Below are 18,811 nucleotides of genomic sequence, written 5' to 3'. Positions count from 1 at the left end.
CTTGCAAAACCACGAGTGTAAATATCATTTCTCAATTAATTAACATTAATTACCAGCGAGATACAAGTTCCAGGGGAGGTTTCTGGTGTTTCGAACTTACAAACGATACTGTGTGAAGGGGTCTATTCTGCTGGGAATGAGGCTGATCTGAGCCTCTTTGTAATCTTCGTTCTTCCCCGTATATGGTGTCAGATTGGGTCTTAAAAAAAAAAAAAAACAAAGAAGTAGAGGAACTAATTAAAAGAGGGTGTTAGAATTTCCTCTTGTATCAAATATAATTTTTATCTTTAAATTTAAAAAGTATTAATTTTTTTGTGTTTTATTTGTGAGTTTAAGCAAATTATAATAATTAAATAAAAAAATTAAAAATTAAAAAATATTTTATATTTTAATCATGTTTGAGAATAAAATATTATTAAAAATATTTAAGAACAACTGTATTGACAAACCGAACTTAAACACTCCCTTTTTAAATCTCATTCCTTGTTCAGTTAAAAGAAGAAGTCGGGTGCAGTAGCGCACCGAACGCAGCTAAGAAAGGGCGGAAAAACCAAAAAAGACAAAACAAAAGAAGACAACAAGAGTACATATTTTAATACAATTCCTTTCGACAAATTGCTGATCCACAGAGCACCTGCCCGTATATAGCCCCGACAGAACAAAAAAATTCCACATTCTAAGAAAAACAAATTGAGGAAAAGGATACAATAAACTAAAGATAGACGATTTTAATAACTTTTCCACGACCTATAGTACTCAATCGTCACCTTTCTTTCCCCACGACTTGATAAACAAGAAGAAAATAAACCCAAAAAATATAGCTGCCGCCCCTCCAACAACAATTGCGGTAGTTTTCGTACTGTTATTGTTCTTTCCTCTCCTATTCTCTGTCAAGAAATCATAATAGTTGAACGTTAATGTTGACGGGAATACTTTCAAGGAAGAGAAATGTAACGTTACATAAAGGCATTTGAAAGCGACGGTAAAAAGCAATTGCGATGCAATGATTTGGACGCAAAAATCTTTTTTCTTGTAGTGTGCAAGTGTACATGCTGTTTTTTTTTTTTTGCCTGTTTATGATACTGTTCATGTTGAAAGATTTTATCCATATGATTCTAAAACGTAAGTGGGTGTGACTTGCCTGGTATCCCATCCGGAGAGTAGGAATAGCTCATAAAGCACTTGTCGAAATAGATTTCTCCTGCAACAGAACTACCACATTCTTCCTGAGCAATCTGCACTGCGCTGCTCACGCATTCTCCACAATCACAATCCCTTAAATCACCCTCACACTGCGCCATAACTTGCACTTTGTCGTAACTGCTTGAATAGAAGCCATTACCGCTCACAACACCACTTTCCATTGCTGCAAAGGCCGCGTCTCTAATCTCAGCAAAGCTAACAGCCACCTCATCATCCGGTTTCCCACAATTCTTGAAGAGAAAATTAGTTTTTGAAGTGCTAGTTTGATGAAAACCATCGGCTTCATAGTGCGTATAGCACCCTAAAAGCTGAACCCGAGCTGCCATGGATTGGCTGCACAAGCTATTTGAGATTTGAGAAAGCGCATTAACACAATCGTAACACTCCTCATCATTGATATCGCCTCTGCATTGAAAGAGGCCAGAAATGGCCATCTCATTGTAAATTTCAACGGCTTTGAAGAACTTAGACTGGGAGGAGTGCGCCAGGAGCTCATGGAAAAAGGCAGAAAGGGTCTGTGTGTAAGATTTTGTTGGATCTGTGAAAGTTTGGCTTGCACAATTCTTGTATACCAAGGTGCTGTAATCTGAGAAGGGTCTGACAGAAGGTAGAAAGAGAGCTAAATGAAGTATAAGAAGCAGTGAGTTAGATGGAAGAGAGAATGAAATTAAGGTTGAATCCATTAGGGAGCTGGGTCTTGTTGAAGTTAAAGATGAATTTGCTGGGATTTTCGTGGTTTTGGCACTACAGTAGTTGTTTGTAAAGTTTTCTTGGATGGATATTTGTCATTTTGGATGGTTAACGCTTTCGTAAAGATAAGCTAGCCCGGGTAGTTGGGTTTTGAGAAATGGATTTTCCTGCCTACTTTATCTAAACTCTGGATGAATGAACATTCATATATATATATATATATATATAAAAGAGGGTTATTCACAAGTTCATCTTAGAATTATACTTTCTTGTTGGTTAAATATTGACTTGAGATTGGGGGTACTTAGCTGGCCTTTGACATCATGTACAGCTTCCAAGCATTGCGTCCATTTAAAAACCTTCCCTCACTTTCAGGGAGACCTAAGGATTTGCATGACATGATGGTTCCGTAAAGCTGGGGTATATCTTGTAACTTTTTAAGTTCGGAGAGATCCAAAATCTTGATTTCTTTTCAAATAATTTTAATTTTAGTCAACTAAAAAAAAAAAAACTAAATTAGAAAATGCATATCGACCTTAAGAATGACATTAAAATTTTTTAAACGCCACTAAAAATTAAAATAACTAGAGTAAAATAAAATAAAAACAAGTAATTATTTTAATCTATTAAAAAGATAAAAAGCAACAAACTGGTGGCCATGCATGGGTGGTCAAAAAGTGGTGGCAATTAGCAACCTCCCTTCAAGTTGGCCCGATTTGGCCACCTAAAGGCCGGCCACGTTAACGAGGTGGCCTAGCCAACCTCCGCTTGGGCTATCCAATCTTGGCCGCCCAACGGGATATTGAGCATCGGCCACCTACTAATTTGGGTGGCCTAAGTGGATGGTCACCAACGGGCAGCCCAAAGGGTGGCTGTCCAAGGGCTACCATGGTCACACCCTGCCTTGTGGGTGTCAAGTTGTTTTTAATTAATTTAATAAATTAGTTATCTTTTTATCTTAATTTGATTTTTTTTAATTATAACAAGTTTCGATTTTTTTTTTAAATAATTTTAGGGATTTATTTAATTTTGGTAAGTGTTTAGAAAAAATAATGTAACTCTTTGTATTTATGCGTTTTCAACTAATTTAGTTAATTTTTAAAAACTTGTAATTTTTTTTTTATCTAAAATTTGTGAATATTTTATTTTGTTCTTTCAAAAGAGTTTATAGCTTTTAAAATTAATTTTTTTAAAAACTTAACGCATTTTTCAAAACTTTGTGTTTTATATTATATTTTATTTATTTCCTAAATTTAAAATTTTAATTTTTTTGTACTTCTTCTGATATTCATGCTGAAGTGGCATTTTGATTCTGTATTCTTTAAAAGGTTTGTAATAGATGTACATGAGAAAACTAGTATCATTTTCTAATTGACTATAATTATTGATGCTAGTTCTAAAATTTTTAAACCAAAGATACTAGTTTTGAAAAAGTGCAAACCATCATGTTTTGTTCTTTCACAGTCCTTCACTTTCACACAAGACGGTTCTTCTAACCAAAACCATGTTGTTGCATGAAAGCTTTAGAATATTCTCTTTCTCTGTAAAGACTTGATCTAATATTATCAGAGATCAAATATAAATAATTTTTTGGGCCTAAATTAGATTTAATGGACAATTTTGAATAATAAGCTCATGAGCAATACTTTTTTGAGGTTGGTAATGAGATTTTAATCAAGCTCATAGGCCTATGATTTTTTTTTTTAATTTTTTTTTAAGGCTTGTTTAGGTTTAGTAGATGCTTTTGGATGGTATTAATGGGTCTATATCTTTGAAAAATCCAATTGAGATTTATTTGACTATTTTGAACATGCCACATGCCCAAAACTTACTATGGTTATTAATAGCTAGTTTTGGAACCAATCATTAGATTAAAGCCCATTTAATGTTGATGGACGAAGTGGCCCATATTTAATTGGTATTACCGTGAAGGCGAAAATGGCAAACTATTGCATAAAAAATGACTCTAACACAGTCACGTCAATCAAGTGGGTCGGTTAGGTACCACACGATGCATAAGGGAGTTATGAGGTATCTGATCGTATGTTACATGAAGTGAAAAGGCAATAAGTAAAAATTGCGTAATGAACCGTTCAATGTGAAAACAAAAAAGATGTTTTATCAAAATTGCATAAATTGAAAAGATTTTTTGAAATCTCACTGTGGTAGTTTCTACTTCCATCCCCAACCCGAAATGGTAGAAGATGTGACAGGTACTCAAGACCCTAAGTAAGATGAATGAGATTAATGATTTAGTCGAGGATGAGTTCACAATTAAGGCCAGTTATAGTTACATTGTTGTTTGTTTAGAGACCACCACTCAGCGTCTTAAGGATATCCAAGAAGCTCTCAATAAGGATCACGACACTCCAAGGCCATCCGAGCCAAAGAAAGCTCACTCTTTTGAGTGACCTAATAAATTCTGTGAACCTAAAACAAGCTTGGAAATATGTCGTAGAAGCAAAAAGGATAGCTTTGATTTTGGAACTCCAACAGCCCGACCCCTACAAAGGAAGGGAGTCTTTTTGTACATATATAGTGAATGAGCTCTTGGAATATTACAGTGTTCAATATGAACTATTTTAGGGATCGTGGTTTTGATTTTTTTGTAAATCCCTAATGTTTTTGGGAGACTACATGACTATGTTTTTTTTAGAATATTACAGTTTGATCTGGTACCATGATTTAGTTCTTGCTCTAAATCTTACTTAGAATAATGTTTTATTTTCGTTATGATTATTGCATACTATTAGAAATATGCTAGGTGTATTGCATATTAACTGTCATGTACGGGAGTATGTAGCCTTGAGTTATATGTTCCAACACTTCAGTCATTGTCCAATCCCAAGCAGGGGCTGTGGGCATCACATTTCTGTTATTGATTTTCTCCATTTTCGATATCCTGTTTGTTTCACCCATGCTTTCAGCCACATATCGTGTAGTTCGCCAAGCAAGATCCCAGGGTCAAAGCATTGATGGATTCCAATCAGTATCGACCTTTTAATCAAGGTGGTTTCATCCCTTCCCTAATGCAATGCCTATTCACATCCACTCACTAGAAGGAAGACAATTTTCAGTGAAAGAATCCTTGTTGTTCTCTTAGAAACTACAATCTCTGTGATTAGGTCCTAATCTACCCCAAACATAGTAGAAAATGGGGAGTCTTTCATAGACAAATTTGACCCAACATGATCCATGTGGCTCGAGGTTGATATATTTGCCTCTCATTAGAGGTTTTGTGATGTTCAGGTGAACCTTTATTATGAGGAATTCACCCCAAGAGACTTCTCCCTTCTTCACATCAATCTCTTCCACACTCCCAAAGCTGTCCCTAATCAATCTCCCCATATTTTCGTTCAGTGTATGCAGTGGAAGGTCATAGAGTCGAATCCAAAATGAAGCTTCTGTAATCATTATTTATTAATTTGTAACTCCCCTTTAGAATCTTTCATCAGAACAAGGTGCTTGTCAAAGGACCATGACTCTTCTCTCTCCACCCTTTCTTTCTCTGTACAATCTTCAAACATCTAGAACCTAGATCTTTAAAAGACATTTTTCTCACTGGACACTAAATCCTCCTCATTGTTTGTTTAAAAGCCTCTTGGTTGTAATGTTTATTCGTCAGCAGGGACACAATCAAACATTTTTTGCCCTCGTTTATTGAGTTTTCGAATAGGTTGGTCACTGATATCTCCTCTTGTTCTTGCTCGAAGAGGGAGAGTTTTCTACACAGCTCCTCTATGTTCTCTTCCATTGTTGGCATGTCGATAAGAAATTTGTCTACATACAAGATCCCAGAAAGTCTTCCTTAGACAAAGAGCTAAAGCCCTGTACAACGATAGGGAAAGGAGCCTCTACGAGAGCAAACCGCTCGAGGGGAAAGGGTGAAGAGATCCCTTTCAAGAGCTAACCCCCCGCTTCTAGTAGTTTTAAATTGCTTGGAATTGATAATTCTCAAATGCCAATTCCGAGATTTATTACATTCATCATAAATCTGATTAGGATTTCATTCCTAATCCATGGTGATCTTGGTCATCTTTTTACTTTCATTGCATGCTCAAAATAACTTCAAAGGTTGGGGCCTTCAAACTAAAAATATAATAGATTATAGAACATTTATCTTTATGAATTTCTCAACAATTAATCAAATATAAAATTACAAAGAATAAACTAAACGCCTCAAAATCAATGAGATTTTTGTATATGACAAGGAAGCTAAAGAAGGCATCCATCGATCTCATCCTCCATGGCACTCCTGATCTAGTTGATGATCCGATCCATTGTCTTCGGTTTCAGGTTTGTCATTAGCATTGTTCGTCTTTTTGCTTCAACAAAGGGGAGTCTCGGTGGAGTACATGGGAGCGCCATTTGGAAGAGTAGAGATTTGATTTTGTGAAATAGACCACGAGTAAAAAACACCCTTACAAGTGTTCTTTTTCAATAGCATAAGGAATAGTGGTATCCAAATAAGAGCATTCTCATTGGCTTAAGCAAAGGCAAAGCTAAAATACATATTTTGCTTTTTATCTATTCCAAGAGAGATTCCCATGTTGGATTATCCATCTATTAGCTAAAATAATAATAAAATGTTATTAATTTATTACTATATATAATTTTTTTTTCAAATTTATTTTTCTCATATTTTGCAATTCAAACCATTGTAAATTGTTTGAATTTGAGCACCTATATATATATATATATAAAATAATATGCGGTGCAACTACTATATATGTAGCAACAAAATGAGAGGAAAATCAATATATATAAATTATTCAACGGAGGGTGAATAGTAACCATACAAATATAGAGAGTTACTCACTACAACAAAATTGAGATTTAGTGATGTTTTAGAATTAGTGACAGTACCCAAACGGTCACAAAAAATCAGTTTTTGTTACGGTTTATACAAACCGTCACTAAATCTAGATAAGAATTCGTCTAACATTCGAATGTAGGAAAATTTACGTTCGAACGTTACATAAACGTTCGAACATTAAAGATTTTTACGTGCAAACGTAATATTTTTTGGCGCCAACGTTCGAACGTTAATCAGTGGCGTTCGAACGTTGATCAATGACGTTCGAATGTTAATCAGTGATATTCGAACGTTAATCAGTGATGTTTGAACGTTAGATAGAGTATTTCGTAAATATGACTATAATTTAAATTTTATGTAGTTTTTAAATAAAATAATGCATCATTTGTGAACAATTATTACAAATTTAAAGATATTGAAATTTGAAGCGCAATGATTTAATATTAAAATTCGATAAGCTAACTGCAGTATATTATATACTATATATAATATATAATATATAATACACTATATTATATACTAGTTAAGTATAAACTAGTATATAATATATTATATATATATATATAGTGCTATATACTATACTATATATTATATAATATATATAGTATATATTATAGTATATAGTTAATATTATATATAGTTAAAATACTATATATATTATTATATATTATTTATAATAATAGAGTACATTTCTTTCACATACGTTCGAACGTTAGTGGCTGAAGTTTGAACGTTAGATAGACTATTTGGTAAATATGACTATAATTTAAATTTTATGTAGTTTTTAAATAAAATAATGCATTCTTTGTGAACAATTATTACAAATTTAAAGAGATTGAAATTTGAAGCACAATGATTTAATATTAAAATTCGATAAGCTAACTGTAATATATTATATACTATATATAATATATAATACACTATATTATATACTAGTTAAGTATATAATATATATTATATATATAGTTTAGTGCTATATACTATGCTATATATAGTCTAGTATATATTAAATAATATATGTAGTATATATATACTCATTATATATTATATATATAGTCATTACATATAATATATAATATATTATGTAGTTAATATACTATATATATTATTATATATTATTTATAATAATAGAGTACATTTCTTTCACATACGTTCGAACGTTAGTGGGTGAACTTTGCACGTTAGATAGAGTATTTGGTAAATATGACTCTAATTTAAATTTTATGTAGTTTTTAAATAAAATAATGCATTCTTTGTGAACAATTATTACAAATTTAAAGAGATTGAAATTTTAAGCGTAATGATTTAATATTAAAATTCGATAAGCTAACTACAGTATATTATATACTATATATAATATATAATACACTATATTATATACTAGTTAAGTATATAATATATATTATATATATAGTCTAGTGCTATATACTATACTATATATAGTCTAGTATATATTATATAATATATATAGTATATATATACTCATTATATATTATATATATAGTCATTACATATAATATATAATATATTATGTAGTTAATATATATAGTATATATTATAGTATATGGTTAATATTATATATAGTTAATATACTATATATATTATTATATATTATTTATAATAATAGAGTACATTTCTTTCACATAAGTTCGAACGTTAATGGGTGAACTTTGAATGTTAGATAGAGTATTTGGTAAATATGACTATAATTTAAATTTTATGTAGTTTTTAAATAAAATAATACATCCTTTGTGAACAATTATTACAAATTTAAAAAGATTGAAATTTGAAGGGCAATAATTTAATATTAAAATTGGATAAGCTAATTGCAATATATTATATACTATATATATAATATATAATACACTATATTATATACTAGTTAAGTATATAATATATATTATATATATAGTCTAGTGCTATATACTATACTATATATAGTCTAGTATATATTATATAATATATATAGTATATATATACTCATTATAATTATATATATAGTCATTACATATAATATATAATATATTATATAGTTAATATATTAATATTATATAGTTAATATATATAGTATATACTATATATATTATTATATATTATTTATAATAATAGAGTATATTCCTTTCACATACGTTCGAATGTTAAATTTTAACGTTTGAAAGTTACTTTTTTCACGTTTGAACGTATATGCAGATATGTTCGAATATTAAAAAATGTAAAAAAAATTTCACTCATTTTTAAATAACATTCGAACAAACGTTACTTTTTAAACGTTTGAACGTGAAAAAATACAAGAAAATTTTCACTCATTTTTAAATAATATTCGAACATTAAAATTTAACATTCGAACGTTACTTTTTAAATGTTCGAATGTATATGCATATACGTTCGAATGTGAAAAAATGCGAAAAATTTTTCACTTATTTTTAAATAACATTCGAATGTTACTTTTTAAACGTTTGAACGTATATGCATGTACGTTCGAACGTGAAAAAATGTGAAAAATTTTCCACTCATTTTTAAATAACGTTCAAACGTTAAAATTTAACATTCGAATGTTACTTTTTAAACGTTCAAACGTCATATCAAATCAGAGTGATTTTAAAGAATAAACGCACGGGAGGAAGTAGAATCATTTCTTCTGCTTCTCCCGTGCGTGAAAGAGAGAGTGAGAGTGAGAGAGGGTTGTGGGTTAGAGAGAGAGTGTGTGTGTTAGAGTGAGAGATGGTTAGAGAGAGAGTAGAGTGAGAGAGGATTAATATTTTTGCTCTCTCCATTGATTTTGGTAAGGAAAAACTCTTTTTTCCTTTAAATGTTTTGCAATTTTATGATATTTATTTGTGTTTTTTTATATATATGTCTTTAACTAACTAGTGTTGTGATTTTTTTGAAGGATTGGTTGTTGTGACTTGTTCAAAACTTGTGATTTGTAAGAGAATATTGTGAGTGATAGGTATATTTCTAAACTTTATTAAGATGTTTATATATTTTGTTGTTCTTTTGTTGTGGATAATGATAAATATTTTGATGTGTATAATGTGAGTTGATTGGATTTTGAAGGATTAGATATGGGTATAATATTATGAGTTGAGTAGTGAATTTTGATTGTATATATTGTGAATATGTTTTGAATTGGATATTATTGACGAATTAGAAGGAATTGAGTTGTTTATGTTGATGAATTAAAAGCAAATCTTTGTGATATGGATTATATAATATGATGAATTAAAATGAAAAATTGTGTTGTGTGTATACTTATTCTTAAAATGAAAATATAAATATTTGTGTATATTTATAGATTAAAATGAATATGTTTTACAATTGTTTATGTGAATTTGAAGCATATGTTGTGGTTTTTTTTGTGACTATGTTTTGGTATTTGTGAATTAGTTATTATTGTGCATATGTATATGTGATTTGTGAATTCGTTTAGTCTATTGGAAATATGTTTTTATATTGTGAATTTGTGTATTACATTATTTATTAAAATTGTTGAGAATATGTAAAATATTGTAAATTTAGTTGTGAATATGTTTATATATTGTAGAAATATATGATATCATTTTGAATAAATTTGTGAACTTTTATTGAATATGTTGGGAATAATTTATTAAGTTATGCAACATGTCATTAATTTATTTTTTATTTGTATTTCTTTTAAATGTTACTTATTTTGCAGTATTTTTTTTTTTTTATCAAATGAATATATGAGATCAAGACGACAAAAGTTGGAGTCTCTCTTAGAGCAACAGTCTAATTTAGAGATGCGTTTGCAGGAGCAACATATAGACCAGGAGGAAAGAACGTGCAGTGAAGTTTAAGAACAAGTATAGAGGGAGATGAGAGTTCAGATAGGGCGTGTTATGTCACTACAGTAGAATCGCGGTGGGCGAGTAAAGAAGAAAAAATAAAATCAATTCAGTTTTCTCATTGTATAGAACTTTTAATATGTAATTTTACAACTATATAAAACATTGTTAGTTGTTAATTTGATGGTGCAATATGATGATAACATTTGTATATTTTTTAATTTTATGAAAATAGTATTTTTGATCTATACGTTTGAATGTATATAACAAACGTTTGAATGTTGGTTCATGTTAGAACTAACGTTCGAATGTAATTACACAAAATTACAAAATAACGTTCAAATGTACGACCCAATGTTCGAACATATTCACTCTCAAAATGAACACAACATTCGAATGTTTAAAGGATTTACGTTCGAATGTTTTGTTTGACGTTCCAACGTAAATATGATACGTTCGAACTATAACCAACGAACGTCAAATTTTCTCATTCGAATGTTAATCAGTCGGGTTAACGTTCAAACGCTCTGTTGGACGTTCGAACGTTATATTTTGTGACAGATTTCAACTGAAACAAAAAATCCCACGTTCAAACGTGACATCAAATGGAAGACCTCTAACCGTCACTAAAAATGTTTTTTATGACGGTTGAATAGTAAACTGTCACCAATTGTTTTCTGTGACACACATTAGGTGACGGTACTCGTGACGGTTTCGAACCGTCACCAAATGTCTTTAGTGACATTTTAGTCATTTTTTGTGACGTTTTTCTCTGTCACAAGAGACCAATTGTGTTGTAGTGACTATAGTTGGCAAGTAAAATATTTGCCTTTAACCCATTTTAAAGAATTATTAACCAAAGTTTGATTTGCATTTACATTTGGCTAAACCAACAAGAATGCTCCAAGAGATTTTATAATGAATTATGATATTTACAAGTCTATTATACTTATGAAAAAACATGCATTAGAATGATGCTATTTACAATGTATTTTATAGCCGTTGATGTTATAGGTTTATGCGTTAGCAATATGGGTGATGTATTTATAGATAGAATTACAAATAGATTTATTATTTTGTCATTGATTGAGAGTCGTTATCTCATTCTCCATATTATACGCTGATGTGTTGTCAATCTTCCGGAGTGCACGAAAAGGTTTGGTTTGTGTCAAGGCCAGCTTGTGAAGTTATTTTCAGTAATTAAAACGTAATAGCTAGACTAATTGTTTGGAGAAGTCTCTTCAATTATTGAGCAAATCGGGTAATATTCACGTATTTTGTGTTCTAGAAAGACTCGGTCTTGTCAACGAGAATTTTCCTTTCAACCACTTACAGAAAAAGTATACATAAAAGGCTGTCCTCTCGAATGACTGTGTGCATGTATATATACATGACCTTCAACCTTTAGACATAAAAAACCGCCAACTGCAACAAACGTCTAATAACAACACATGACCTTCAACCCTTCAATAAGGCCCTGTTGCCCTGATCTCCTCAATCCAAAACTTCACAAAATACCACGCATTCTGGCTTAAACAAGAAAAAGAGATTAGCTAGCTGCAAAACTCAGATTCATTGAAAAGTTATAGGGACAAATATATCACCATTGGCGCAGCTATCTGTTATTATTGTTGTTCTTCATTTTTTATGTCATCCAATCACCATCGCCAGCACCACCATGGCTATTTCTAAATTCCAAATTTTAGAGATTACTTTGGTGTCAGCTCAAGACTTGGAGCCGGAGTCCAAGTCCATGCACACGTACGCCGTTGCATGGCTAAACCCAGAGCGTAAATTACTGACTCGCATCGACCATGATGGGCATACACACCCTACCTGGAACGAGAAATTTTTGTTCCGCATCACCGACGAGTTTCTCGATTCGGACACCTCTGCCATCATGATCGAGATTTATGCTTCATCTTGGTTGCGTGACACACTGGTTGGTATCGTCCGTGTCCTCATTAGCAATCTTCTCCCTCCCTCATCACGCAATGAAGGCAAAGCAACGATGAGACTGGTGGCGCTCCAAGTTCGTCGGCCATCAGGTCGCCCACAAGGGATTCTCAACGTCGGTGTCATGCTCCTTGACAACACCTTTCGTAGCATGCCCCTATATAGAGATCTCAGCAAATCGGCAGTTGGGTATTGGGATCTAATGAAAGTCAAGACTCAAAAACAAAGAAGCTCGCAACTCCCCATGGATGTGAAAACCCAACGACGAACCAATCCTGTGACCAGGTTCAAGCGCTCCCAGAGTGATAGATCCAGTCTGGAGAGATACGCTGTGAAAATGAGCTCCATGCATGATGATTCAAAGCCTCCTGCACCTCTGGAGAAGGGCAGCAAGAATGCGCTGCACTCCAACGACCGGGCATCTCTATCGGTGTTCGCGGCAGCAATGCCCAAAGGCATTCATCTGACCGCCAAGAACAATGACGACGAGAGCTCCATATTGGACGATTGGTCCCAAGAAAGCGGTGGCGAAAGGCTGAAGACGAAGATCGCAAGGTGGTGGATGGAGCTTCCCCCAATATCTGAATTTGAATATCAAGATCTCGAGTCAAAACACAGGCATACGGGGATTAGGCGTAAGCGCTCCAATGGTCTCGGGTTGCTTTCGTGCTTTGGCAATGGCTATGGATGCGAGTTTTCCTGTACATGTGGTGGAGGAACGACAAAGAAAAGGATTATTGGTGATGACCAGATTCATTTGATTGATGCATCATAAATTACCTTTGATGAATAATATTTGTGAGATTGATTGCAAGACACAATTCAAATTTGGAGATCAAATTTGAGAACGTAAATCTACTTAATTGCCATAGGTGGGAGGATGAAACGGAGGGCTTACCAAAGTAAATGCCTCCTCTTTCCATTTGGAAAATGCTAGGTAGACCCATCGTCTACCGAGCATTTGCACTGATAGGTGTATTTTTATTTTTTGAAATTTTTGTTTTTTGATTTTATATGTTACAAAATTAATGTATTGAATGGATTTATTTTTTATTTATTTTTTCTTATATTTCTTAAAAAAATATTTCTTAATGTTTAAGAAAAAATAAAAAAAATAAGACAATATGTCATCTATTGGTAGACCGTCGATCTCCGTAGCTCGAACCTTTTTATTTTATTATCTGTTTTGGAATTTTACTATTTTTCAAAAAAATTCTTTTTATTACCTATTTTATTATCATCTTCTCAATATATCATGATATAATATCAAATAATCAGCTTACAAGTTAAACATAATAAATAGTCTTTAATTATTATTTTTTAAATAGGGATGGGGTTCGAAAGTACTAGTTCTCTTATTTAATTTGGAAATTAGAGATTATGTCATCTAGTCCATAGGACCTTATGCCATATATATGCTTCTCCAGCCATTTAATACAAAATAATGAGATGGTGGAAAGATGATGATAAAAGAGATTAATGTAGGTAACATTATTATTATTATTTTTATTTATTTTAAATTGTGACTTCTAAAGAAAGTGAATCCATTGTTTCTCCTTTTTTCCTATTTATGTATGATGTGTTTTCTCCCCCTCATAAATCTCATTAATGTTTTCTCCTATGAACAAAAGATTGATCAAAGATTAATGATTTGAAGAGCCCCGCACAATACTAATTTAAAACATGTGCTAGATTTATTTTCAAAGCTCGAGTTTTTTGTTGATTAAAATTGTTATGATTTCATTTGTTTACACAAATGAGATAAAAAAAATAAAATAAAAATAAAAAGTTAAATAAAATATTATTAAAATATAAAATTTTAATATTAATTTTGTTTAAGGATTTGAAAAAAGTTGAAATATTTATCATATTTTGTGTGTGAGTTTGAAAAAATTATAAAAATTAGATGAGATGAAATAATTTGTGAAAACAAACGAGGCAGTTATCCAAACGCTAGAAAATTGTGAAAACCATTTCCAAAAATTTTATCATAGTACCTTTAATTCAAAACGTTTTGGAGGAAAATAAAATTCCCATACATGTTTAGTGCGCGCGATAGAAATTGTGTCCGAATAAAATGTTAGGTTGATCACTAGTGGTAAAAGAAAAATATCAAGCATTTTTTCATTTAAAAACTTGCAATACCAAAAGTGTAAGGTTTTTTTCATGAAAAAATTTATTCATCATTTATTTTCTCATCATCCTATGATGTGTTATTAAATGATTAGTTCACAAGTAAAATATAATAAATATTCTTCAATAATCAAACGTCATATTATAGGATAATGAGAATTCAGATAATGAGTAGCATTGCTCTTTTTTAAAAAATTCTTAACTTATCTCTTAGTTTGATTTTCGGCTTTATCTCGAAACTAAATTATAGACTGTTGATTTGACCTTTATAAGAACCCTCATAAATACCTATATTAATTAAGTACATATTTATAAGAGAATTGATATTTGTAGCTGTAGAGTGCGCAAATATCACACAATTTTTTTTTAAAAGTAAGTAAATACGAGATTAACATAAAAAAATTAATTTTTTAATAATATATCTTATTTTTTTTTAAAAAGATTACGTGATATTTGCACATTTTATGATTGTATTTTACATTACTCTATTTATAATGTTACAAGGCAGAAAAATTAATTTACACATTTCTGCATTATTCGCTCAAGCAGAGTGTCGAGCGCTTCTCAAATGAATTCACTATCCTACATTTGCTCGAATGAGCTCTCTGCCTAAAGTTCACTTGAGCTACTTGTCACATGAACATTGAGCTAACTTTCAACTTAGTACTTCCTCTAATTGTAAATAGTGTCAAAACTTTTTTCAATGGCGTACTTGAACCATAATGCATTCTTGTCGGATCTGTTCATCAAATCGAGTATGCATCCCAACAAACTAGACTTCACAAACCCAACACCATCCCTTAGCCATGAGATCTTATTGCCGCTCCAACCAATCATTATCCTCAACATTCTTCTTCCAGTTCGCTAGCTGCAAATGCGAGTTTAAATCAAGTCCCAGTACCTCACCCAATATCAAGTACTCACCCGTCTTGCGGATTTAAACGAAGATTGTTGTGGCTATGTTTATAACTTGAACTTTTGGTGAGGTGGTAGGGATTGTTATGGCTGGATTCTTTGGAGTTTTTCTAGTATTTTTGACTTATGCTGAGGATTCAAGATTCGATGGTTAGTAAGCAGTCAAGTAAACATCACTAAAATAATCATTTAAAAAAAATTCCTTCAATTCTATACTCAAAAGCCACTACGACCATGCCATGCAATGGACATGACACCTGTCGTCCAATTAGAAGCCAACACATGCTAGTTTCCTTCTACGTCATATTGATAACATTAAAAAAGCGTTTATAAAATTCAAAAGAGAAACTCTACATGAAAATTTATACCATACATGTCCATTTCATCAATATATGATTTGTTATTTTTACCTTTCTATCTTAATGCTTAAATATGTATTTATTTAAATAAAATAGCAAAAATAACAAATTACATGTTAATTAGGTGAATGTGTGTAGTATAAAACTTTCTTGTAGCATTTATCAATCCAAAAAGTAGAAAAGAAAATATACAAAGTATATCAAAATTATAAAATGAATCATACTCATCATTCTTATAAAGCATACTATATTTGATTTTTATTTTTTATTTCTTTATTTTTATTATTATTAAATTAAAAGAATTATTCCACTCATCATTCATGCACTATACATTTGATAAGAAAAAAAAAAGGAAATTATAATAAATAAATATATATAATATATGATATAAAAATGATTTGTAAAATTTTTATTCTAAAATATATTAACCTAATATTAAAAAAAAGAGTAATGCTACATACAGTCGTAGAATTGCAAACGTCGCGTAATCGCGTTTATAAAAGAGTGGGGTCCACGATTAAAAAATTAGTTTTTTTTTTTCATGTGGGTCCCATATTAATTTATTTTTTTCAAAATGACTGCACGCCACTTGTACAACCACGACTGTAAATATCATTTCTCTAAAAAAAAAAAAAAAAAAAAAAAAAAAGGCCGCCCTTGGTAACCACAAAAGGCCCTTGCTGACAATTATCCTTGGGTAGCCCAAACAAGCCCTTCCCACTTTTTCATCTCTCTCTTTCTTTTCTGCTAAAATTGCTTCCAAAGTATTGTTGTCTGGACTCTGGAATTCTGTTACGCGTTGAGACTTGAGATAAAAGTGATGTTCATGGACCAACGCGTCATCACGTGAGCCTTTCTTTGAACGCATACCTGCTTTTTGTACAACTTCACGAGCTGAGCCTGGTTTGTTCTGGACCCCATTGAGGCTTAAATCAGAAATCATGGAAAGAGAAAAAATCAAAATCAAAATCTTAAAGAATGCGCCGAACTATTTCCATTTTCCTTTTTCCTCCCAGACTACTTTCTTAAAATTTTATGAACACTCGAAACAGAAAATTGATCGATTTTAAAGTTGTCGTTTCGTGTTTTAGGAGTTTTGAGCTGTAGTTTGCATTAACGAGTAAACTCAGGTCAATTCTAATCCGTATATATAATAGTTCAAATAGCAAATTGTCAAGCATGTTGGTGGCTTTTAATCTATTGGTAGTTTTTTTTTTCCCCTAAGCAAACAAATATATCATTCAAATAAGGAAAATGAGATATATGAGGAGGGGGTTAGGTTCTCTAATAAACACTCTATTATGACAACCACAGAGAAAAGGTTTAAAATAAAAACAAGAAAAAAAAAAGGGTTTTAGGACCAAATACTTAGTCTCCACCCATACTCTACAAAAAGGGCGTTGTCTTAAATGACTGTTTTGGCAATTCGCATAGTTGCACGAACTGTGTAGCCACTATTGGAGGTGATGGAAGCTGAAAGTGCACTGTAGATTGTTGTCTTGAGATGTTTCATAAAGAGATCCGTATTCCTTTTCTCAATATTATCAGTTAGGAAAAACATAAATATAGCAGGAAGACTGGCATTGAATGAATTAGATTACAGTTAGTAAGTTTCTTCACGTGCACTTGTGGTGGCATGTGGAGACCACACGTTGGCAATTGTGAGATAGGGTGGGGCAAATCTGAAAAATCTTGGAGTTGAGAATCTACTGATGTGGCATGTGTAAATGATGTATGTATTATGGCGTAGCAACAAGTGATGGCCATGCCCAAAACAAGCAGCATGTGAGTGTCGAGTTTTTGCCACGGTTCCACTTTGTCCCGATAGATCAATGGCTGGGAGGTTACATGGCAAGGTGTTTGTTGATAGTCAATTGCTAGAGTACGGTACATATGACCAAAACCAAACCAGTGAAAAGGAGAGATGAAAAAAAAAAAAAAAAACCTAGCATGAAAACATTTAGACAGATCAGTACTGAAAAATTAACAAAGAGTAGGATGGGAGCTAAGGCTCCACCCTCCTCTCTAGTGGATACAAAAAAGGATGAGTAGCTTTTCTAGAAAGAATGAATAACTTCTATGTTTAGAAAAAGAGAAGGAAAGGAGCTTTATTGTCCCCCTTTATTTTTCAATGTTTTTCATAAGTTCAATATATTTATTTGAGTGATAATAGAAACACAATCTTTTTTATGATTGTTTTAATCGGAGGGCATTTTTGTAAAAAATTGAGTACTCTTAAAACTCTGTTTTGTAAAAATATCTTTAATTTAAAACAAGAGTTATTAAAAAAAAAAAAAAAGGAAGTTGCGTTTCCATCATTACTCAATCAATTTGGCTTGTAACAAACCTTTTTGGCATTCTTAGATGAAAGAATAGTTATAATATTTTTTATTAAGTTTTGTTATATATAAGTACAGCCGCGTACTAATCTATATATCAATACTGATTTATTTATACTTAAAATTTAAATTAACATTATTTTAAATAAAATTTATTTTTTGACTAATCACATCATATTAATACATAGATTAATGTATAATTATACTTGCAATTATATTTTCTATTTTTTATTAGAACTAGCCTCCCACCTAATAATATTGGTTGAAGTGTGACACGACAAGGTGATTTGTGGGGAACGCGTGGATTTATGTGGATTGGTGATTTGGTACACGACAAGGTGGAAAGGGCAATGCAACCCATAACAACAAAGTACCAATCCTTTTCTACTAAAGCACGATTCTTTTCCCTGTTCATTTAACGCCAAACTTATTGAGAAATGAGACCCATAACCTATGTAACTGTGTAGCCATTCATACTGTCTTGAAAAAAAATTAATAAATAAATACTGGGATGAATGTAGAAGTTAACAGGAGAGGATTTGGATCCTTTGATTGGGGTTTACCCATAAAATCATGTTATTCTCCCCCAAAATA

The 18,811-nt window shown here is 31.6% G+C and overlaps 2 protein-coding genes across 2 annotated transcripts; one reads left to right on the top strand and one right to left on the bottom strand.

Moving 5' to 3' along the window:
* Window positions 1-440: 440 nt before the first annotated feature.
* On the bottom strand, window positions 441-2,051 carry LOC122317139 (plasmodesmata-located protein 2-like). The gene is made up of 2 exons (XM_043134075.1): window positions 1,142-2,051; window positions 441-887 (listed from the first exon to the last, which is right to left on the bottom strand). The coding sequence occupies exons 1-2, from the start codon at window positions 1,884-1,886 to the stop codon at window positions 757-759; spliced, it is 876 nt and encodes a 291-aa protein (XP_042990009.1). The 5' UTR covers window positions 1,887-2,051; the 3' UTR covers window positions 441-756.
* A 9,864-nt stretch (window positions 2,052-11,915) lies between these two features.
* Window positions 11,916-13,501, top strand: LOC122317359. Its single transcript, XM_043134404.1, has one exon. The coding sequence runs from the start codon at window positions 12,194-12,196 to the stop codon at window positions 13,244-13,246; it is 1,053 nt and encodes a 350-aa protein (XP_042990338.1). The 5' UTR covers window positions 11,916-12,193; the 3' UTR covers window positions 13,247-13,501.
* Window positions 13,502-18,811: the final 5,310 nt, after the last annotated feature.

This window comes from Carya illinoinensis, chromosome 7 (assembly GCF_018687715.1).
Source record: "Carya illinoinensis cultivar Pawnee chromosome 7, C.illinoinensisPawnee_v1, whole genome shotgun sequence".
Taxonomy (NCBI): domain Eukaryota; kingdom Viridiplantae; phylum Streptophyta; class Magnoliopsida; order Fagales; family Juglandaceae; genus Carya; species Carya illinoinensis.
Note: the sequence above shows the minus strand (reverse complement) of the source record. Positions and strands in the feature narration are given on the sequence as shown.

Excerpts from the sequence above, each read along its gene's own strand:
- LOC122317139 (XM_043134075.1), bottom strand. The coding sequence starts at position 1,886 with ATGGATTCAACCTTAATTTCATTCTCTCTTCCATCTAACTCACTGCTT. Across the intron at positions 888-1,141 it reads CTCTCCGGATGGGATACCAG|AGAATAGGAGAGGAAAGAAC; the intron begins GCAAGTCACACC and ends ATTTCTTGACAG.
- LOC122317359 (XM_043134404.1), top strand. The coding sequence starts at position 12,194 with ATGGCTATTTCTAAATTCCAAATTTTAGAGATTACTTTGGTGTCAGCT.